The 8,354-nt window shown below is 29.4% G+C and overlaps 1 protein-coding gene across 1 annotated transcript; it reads left to right on the forward strand.

Moving 5' to 3' along the window:
• Nucleotides 1–647: 647 nt before the first annotated feature.
• Nucleotides 648–3,543, forward strand: LOC124935819 (40S ribosomal protein S15a-1). The gene is made up of 4 exons (XM_047476247.1): nt 648–769; nt 2,266–2,412; nt 2,496–2,656; nt 3,266–3,543. Exons 2-4 carry the CDS (start codon nt 2,280–2,282, stop codon nt 3,362–3,364), a joined length of 393 nt encoding a protein of 130 aa, XP_047332203.1. The 5' UTR covers nt 648–769; nt 2,266–2,279; the 3' UTR covers nt 3,365–3,543.
• Nucleotides 3,544–8,354: the final 4,811 nt, after the last annotated feature.

Below are 8,354 nucleotides of genomic sequence, written 5' to 3' on the forward strand. Positions count from 1 at the left end.
ATATATATATTAAAATACAAATAATCAAATTTATAAAAAATAATTATATTTAAATTATATATCAAAATATAAATAATCTAATTTATAAAAATAATAATTTAAAATATATACCAAAATATAAATAATTTTGTTTATATAAATAATAATTTAAAATATATATCAAAATATAAACTTTATATATAATAAATTTTAAATGTAAAAATAATAAAAAAATAAATAAAACTGAATTTGAATAGTAAACTAGGTTAGTTTGGGAATGAATGAACAAATTAAGTTACTTTGGGAAAGTGAACGCCAAACAAGGTTACATTGCGAAACTGTTCGGACTTCTCCCTCCTCCCTCCTCGTGACATGTAAGGGTCAAAATCACAAATGTGTCAGAAGAGTTTTGAAGTGAATAAATAATTTTATTTATTTATTAATTTAAATTTCATTTTATTTAAAAATTTATTATTTAAAAAATCAAATAACAAAATAAACACTTCAATAACTAAAATTCTAATAAATTGTATAGATTAATTATTAAAAAAAAAAAAGAATAATATAGTAATTGAGCCAAAATATAAAAAAATAAAAATATTACATGGGCCTGGCTTGATAAAAATTGGTCTAAGAGTAAGCCTGATATATTACACGATGAGGCCCAATATAAAACATGGGGTTTTGCCTTATTCAGTTCTCGCAGCCATTGAGGAAACCCTAATCTCTTCTCTCCATCAAGATCGAGCAGCACAGCTTCGGAGACTCCTCTGTTGAATTCGGCTCTCTGGTAATCTATGAAGCTGATTCGTTGTAATAGATCCTTTGACTGTTCCATTTGAGTCTGCATTGTTTGATCTGTTTATTTTGTTCGATGCTTTTTATTTATAAATTTGATTACACCCATGTTTATACAATTCGAAAAATGCACCTCACTTGTTGATGTTGATCGTCTTTAAAAGTAAACGTTTCGTTTGTTAGAATCTCATGATTGCTTGTTTTCGGTGTTGGACTAAATATCAATCTACTTTTTTTTTCTCTATCTGAGTGTTATTTTGGATTTTATTCTTGTTGTTTCGCTAATCTGAGTGAATATAAGCAGTACCAGTTTGTAATTTCTTTTGGTCATAACCAAGTGAACAGTCTGATCTTTGCCAGTGTGTGGAACAAAATCTTGTCTTTATAACAAGGTGTAACATACCTTTAGGGTTTATAGAAGGGAGACTGAAACTTGGATGAAATCTTCACAGATGTGAAAAAAACCTACCTTTCAATATTTATCAATATGATTGTAAGACCTAGCTAGCTGCTAATTTATTTCAACTTCTATTGAACTACAAATATTCTGTAGGTTTGGGTTAACTCTAAAACATTTATGTCAAGTATATAACAATGGCCCCGTTAAGACTTTCAGCGATTATGTATTTGGTTGAATATTTGGATTACACAACATAAAAAACGGGGGGATAGTATTTGACTTCATTAGAGATGTCTTGAAGCAAGCATACTTTGGCAATTCAGGTTCACTTCCTTGTGTACAAGGAATTCTTCACTGGGAAGTATTGATATATGTTAAGCTTAAATGGGCTAATCCCAATAGCCTATGAATATTTGAAAGTTATATGCTGTTAGGGGTTGTATAATTAGTAAACATATACCAGCTTTCTATTTCTCATGATTCCTCTATTTTTCTTACCTTTCTTATATAAACCCTAGAGATCTTCTACACAATCTATGCCCTTTCAGAAGAGCGTCAAACTTAGAAGCTATCTCCTTAATTTGATGGTCTATTCAACTGGTTGCTCACTTTGAGATGAAGTGGATACTTGAATTGCATGCTTTTCAATTTATATTTAGACCAATGAAAGATGTAGATGTATTGGATTAGAGTAATATGAAATGGGGTCTAATATCCCCGTGCTTTATAGCTGGAATGTTATCAAATCCATTTTAGCTGCAAGCAGACATAATAAACATACAATGAATGTCTTAGCCCTTATGTGAACAAGTGAGTTATATGTAGTTTCTTTTTGCTTGCTTAGGTTTGATTATTAGTCTTTTTTGGCTTCAGTATTTTTTCTTCTTTTTTGTGTTTGGTAGAAGTATGATAGATAAGGAATTTTTGTTTGCTGGTAAAGAAAAACATATAAATGAGGACAAACAATTTGGGTAAAGAGTCTTCTGGTCATGTAAATCTGTTGTTGCACATAATATAGTCTGATGTCTATTACGCTCTATAAACATTTGCTTGCGTGTATTTGAATTTCATGCATTAATTGGTTGCAGCCTTATAATCGAAGATGGTGAGAGTCAGTGTGCTCAATGATGCTCTCAAGAGCATGTATAATGCAGAGAAGCGTGGGAAGCGACAGGTCATGATTAGGCCATCATCAAAAGTCATCATCAAGTTTCTCATTGTTATGCAGAAGCATGGTACTTTTCCCTTATTAAATGATATTTTTCCCAATCAGCTAATTAAATTTTCCAGTAATTGCCTAATTCATTCTTACATGTAGGATACATTGGAGAATTTGAATATGTCGATGACCACAGGTCTGGCAAGATTGTCGTTGAACTTAATGGTAGGTTGAACAAATGTGGGGTCATCAGTCCACGATTCGATGTGGGCGTCAAGGAGATCGAGGGATGGACTGCTAGGTTGCTTCCTTCTAGACAGGTAATTGAAATATGTATTTAATTCTTTCATTTGTTGAAGATTATGCCGTTTCAAAATCTTGTTTGATGAAAAATGGGTTGTTGTGGTTTATTTGGGTCAAATTATCAAAATATCCTTTTTTATTTTTAATTTTTATAAAAAAATAAGTACTGAGAGTTTTGTTGATGATTTTGATTGTTGACATGTGATAAAGGGTTATTTATAAAAAACAAATAACCCAATACCAAACAAACTCTCGAAATAATCTTGTTTCATGTAGGATATTATAAATGAGATTATTTCGGTAAAAAAAACATTATGGATTAGTTTTTTTTGCTAAATTAGAAGTTAATTTGATTTATGATTTGAAGGATGTGATTGATATGTATATTGTTGATTGGATATTGTCTTTTTTTAATCCCTGGATCCTATCATCAATAAATTTCATGATCATTCAAACAATCAACTGAAACACTTACTTTTTATAACCCCAATTAATCAGCTATTTCATCAAACAAGTTTTTTTAATATTTCCTATATCAAACAAAGTCTAGGATCAACCTGCATTATTTGTGTCTCGTTTTGAAAATTGTGGTAATGTATAGGCCATGATTGTTTGATAATATGCAGTTTGGTTACATTGTGTTGACTACTTCTGCTGGAATTATGGACCACGAGGAGGCAAGGAGGAAAAATGTTGGAGGCAAAGTCCTTGGCTTTTTCTACTAGATTTCATAAAGGTTATTGAGAAGTTATCATCGGTTTTCAGCTTATGTGAAAGTTATTTAATTTGAGATGATGAGTTGTCATTTGACAGAGATTTTGATGTTTTTTTAACCTTAATTTTATTCTCTACTTGTTTAAGATTTGATTTCTTATCAATGGGTATTAGTTTGTATTGGAATTCATTTGCTTGATACATATAGTTTGTTTTATTCTAATCTAGATAAGCTTGAAGAATGCCATGATTTCTCAAATGGGAGATTATGCTGTTTAGTTTTAGGTAGAGAGTGCAATTTTTAGATGCTATAACCAAACTTACCTATCTTAATATTTTGTAATATAAAATAAATAAACCGAAGAAAATTACATATTTGTGCTAAAATTAGCTACTTTTGTTAAAATTATATATTTTTGCTTGTAGTAATGTATTAATAGCACAAGTTTAAAAGCTTTATCCTTAGTAATCCACTCTAATACACTAGAAAGTCAAAGATGGAGACAGATGCTTTCATTCATTTATGATGTTTCATGATTGCAACACTATTTTGACTTGGTTTCTTAATTAATTTAAATAATTTGTTTTTTAACTTTAAGAAATACCTTTTATTAGTGTAAATAAATATTAAGATTAGGGGAGGATTTATTGTCCAAAGGCAGAAGGTTGTGTCATTTTTTAAAATTAATGTATTTTTTATATAAAAAATATTATGTACTCATAAATTTTTTTAAAATACACTAATTTACTAAGTTTTAAGGATGAATTAACTTTTGGGAGGATCTGCATACTTAAATCCTTCCAAATTAGTGTATTTAAAAAACTTCTATAAGATGGCTCAAAATTAGTGTATTTTAAAAACTTCTATAAGGCACACATACAATTTTTTTATGTAGAAAATATACTAATTTTGAAGGATATCCAGACACCTGCAAACCCATCTCCAAAATAGGTTTTAGCCCTCCAACCCATCTGCAAACTCAACTGCATTTTGAGTTTTCCTGCAAATTCTCTCTCTTCCATACCCAAATTTGCAGAGATACTATTCACATACTCAAAAGTTTTCAAAATTTTCATTTTAGTCCTTTTAGTTTGTTTTTAATTAATTTACATAACTTATTTATATTTTAATTTGTATACCTATTTTATTTATTTATATTTTAATTTATTTATATAATTTATTTATATTTTAATTTATTTATATGTTTAATTCATGATAATTTTAATTTGTTTATATGATTAACTTATATTTAAATTTGTTTATATTTATATTTTATATTTTTTAAGTATTATAAATTTATATTAATAAACAATATTGATAAAAAAATAATAAATAATAAAAACAATTTTAATAAAATAAAACACGTAGAACAACCGAAAAAGTACAATAATTCAAAAGATTTGTTTTGTTGTATTTTTTTTTTGTGAAATGTAATTTGTGTTTATTTAATAATGTTTAATTTGTTTAATGCACTTATATAAATAATTGATTTATAATTAGAATTTAAAAGTAATTAATAAGTTGGTGTAAAGTTATGGGTTCAATTTGTAATTTTAGATAAATATATAGATAATATTGAAAAAATTAAAAATTATTATAAAAAGGAATATTCTGAGAATATTCTTTTGAGTTTGAGTTTGGGTTTTTGAGTTGGAGATGAATTACTGTTTGATGGGATGTTTACTGCATTTTGAGTTTGAGAATAGGTATTTGGGTTGGAGATGGCCTAAGAGATAAAAATTAAAGATTTGTTCTCATTTAAAATGTCATAACTTGAAATTAATGTTTTATCTATAGTGTGTTGTAAGGGTGATAATTGAGGTTGAGTTTGAGTTTTGCAGGTTAAACGATACTAACTTAAACATGACATATTTATTTGTAATTGACCTGATATAATCTGATATTACACACTCTAGAACAAATTAAAATAATATTAACACAAAAAGACAATAAATAAAATTACAATTTCGTTTAAAAAATTCTACAGAAAAATGAGAATGAATAGAGAAATGATAAACACAAACTATAAATAAAAGTTGTAAAATGGTTGACGGGTCTACTTTGGGTCATTTGATGGGCACCCGATTCTGACATGTTTATTAATCCTGTTAAATTGATTGACCTGATTTAAACCCAAATTCAAATATACATTATCCTAATCCTAATTTTTTCGATTTGGGTTCGAGTCGTATTTTCGTATGAGATAAATTATAGACCCTAACGTGTCGTAATGTGTTAACTTCCTAAATATAAAAATAAATATTAAAACAGAAATGGGTGCCTTTTGGCCAATAATTAATATTTTCAATAAAACTACTACAAACTATACAAACTAAATCTAATAGCCAAATAATTGTCTCTCTCTTGTGTTTGACTTGGCTCGCCATAAGCTTAGTGAATCTCTATTATTTGGCTAATAAGTAGATTGCAAATCAACTGCTATAATATTTTGAGCAAATAATTTAAATCATAAAGGCCTAGCAATGTTTTTATTTAAAGAATATAAAAATAATAAATTAGTTAGACCAAATCAATTGATATTGTACCCGGGCCAATAGTGAATAAACAATTAAACTAGTCAAATATTATAGCTACTAAACAAATAAGTTAAACATAATAAGTTCAATGCTATAAAATATATGTGAGCTATCAATAATTTATAGAGAATAAATTGTACCAAATAAATTGAATTCTATCAAATTTATAAGAGTATATCAGGAATAATAAATTGGAGCTATAAACTACTAATAAAATGAATCTAAGAACCTTTAAATCCCAATTATCATTGACTAATATATTTTTAATATTAAATTTAAAAAATAATTTAATTATTTAATTCAAATAATTTAAAATAGATATTTTTATTTTTGAAAAACTTGCATTAAACAAACTGGTGACATCAGGATGTTTCAAATCTCTATTTATGATATTTTATCTTTATCTACTTTGTCTTTCTTATTTTAGTATATTTGTTTATATCTTGTATATTATTTTATTATGTATATATTTTCAATGAGAAAGTTTTCATATTTTTAGGTATTATTTAGATTTGAATGCACATGAAATATAACACTTTCAATAAATTAATAGGATTTTTTATTTATTTATTTTTGTTGAGAGAAGGATTTACATCATTTCATTAACCGCAAAAAAAAACATGATTTCATAAAATTAAGACAAAACAAAAATAATAAAAATCCTATAATTATTATTGACAAATAATATGACTTTTATTTCAAATTAAATTAAAAATCAAACTTATGATTTTTTTATCTCTTAAATACAATTTTATTTTTTTGGTATTCTAATGAGTTCTTATTATTTAGATATTTAATTCAAAAAGCAAAAAAAAATTATATTCATCCGAATTTACACTTAACTATGTTAAAATGCTAAGCAATAAAATTAGAAAACAATATCACACGTTACAAATATAATCCCGAAAATCCTTGTCCCCAAAAAAGTTTGAGGTTGGAGAAATTTTTAACTTCAGTTTGTGTGTAAAAAATACTTATTACATGTTACAAATATAATCCCTGTTAGGATCTAGGTCGCGGCTGGAGGACCGGGGTTGGGCCGGTCAGCGCGTCTCACTCAAGGGGTGGTGATTAATCCGGTTAGAGATTAACACCGTAGTTTCAATACTACACAAACTGCCACAAACCCTTGAACCAGGTTCAAGCGCGGAAGATGTTTGTTTCAAGTTGAAGCAGGACACTTACAGGATAGGCAGAACCGGTTTTGAATAGGACAGGTTTGGAAATTGGTGGGTCGGTTTTTGTAACTTGGTGATTCGGTTTAGGTAATGTAAAATCGGTTAGAGCGGTGTAGGTAGGTTAGTACAGGTCAGTTAGAATGTAGAACCAACAGAAAGTAAATAACAAGACAGAATTTTATGGATGTTCGGAGATAAAACTCCTACGTCACTCCTTCCTCTCGAAACCGCGAGAAGGATATTCACTAAGGAATACAAATACAATCCGATCGAGACTTATTTTCTGTTCGATAACACCCGTACAATTTACACCGAAATTGTAAATACACTTCAACTTTAGCACTTAGGGCTTTTCTAGATAGAGAACACAATCTTATCACTTGTAACTTAATTGCTCACTATCTCACTTGTGTCCCGCATTTACTCCTCTTCAGCTGCTCCTTTTATAGGTGAAATGTGCCAACGGTCACATTTCATTTCCTTGAATTTGATTGGTTGAGCAGAGGTTCAGTGATTCAGACCTGGCGGTCAAATTTTCAGACCTGGCGGTCAACTTATCAGAGTTGGCAGTCTGTTCTTCCGGTGTATAGGAGTACAAGAGATTTATGTGTTTAGGATGTGTTGAGTTGATTCGGAGATAGCCCTTTATATAGACTCGGTTTTGGAGGGAAAATACTAGCATTGAATGTCAGTTTTGTCGTATTGGATAATAGAATATTTATGTTTCCTAGGTGCATTGGGAAGAGTTTGCTTTTTGACCAATTGTGGAGCTCGAGGTAGGATTTAGTTGAAAGGTAACCAAGTTAGTTGGGTATTGGTTATTTAGTTAGTTGGGAGTTACCTTATTAATTAAAAATTACTTTTTCATTAAAGATTAATGCAACAATACACTGAAAAGTAACCAAAGGAAACCGAAGGAAACATAGATAAAACCGAAGAAGACATAGATAAAACCGAAGAGAACATAGATAAAACCGAAGAAAACATAGATAAAAATGAAATGATCATAGGGAGGTTGAACAAAGATACACCCGGTGCTTGCAGCAAAAAGACCGGGTGTAAGAGGGAGTAACTTAGTGTCCGTTGGAGTTGACGACACTGTTGGGGTTGTTGCGGCGGTTCCTCCTCCTCCAAGCCCTTTCAAACCGCTCATAGAATGAGTCGGTTATTTCCTTGGTTAGCACTTAAGCTTGGTTCAGACCTTCGCCTGGACAGGTCGGAACTCCAAGCTCAAGAAGCATGCAGCTCAGTTGGGGAACGAGGCCGACTGTTCGAACGCCAATCA

The sequence above is a fragment of the Impatiens glandulifera genome, chromosome 4 (assembly GCF_907164915.1).
Source record: "Impatiens glandulifera chromosome 4, dImpGla2.1, whole genome shotgun sequence".
Lineage (NCBI taxonomy): Eukaryota > Viridiplantae > Streptophyta > Magnoliopsida > Ericales > Balsaminaceae > Impatiens > Impatiens glandulifera.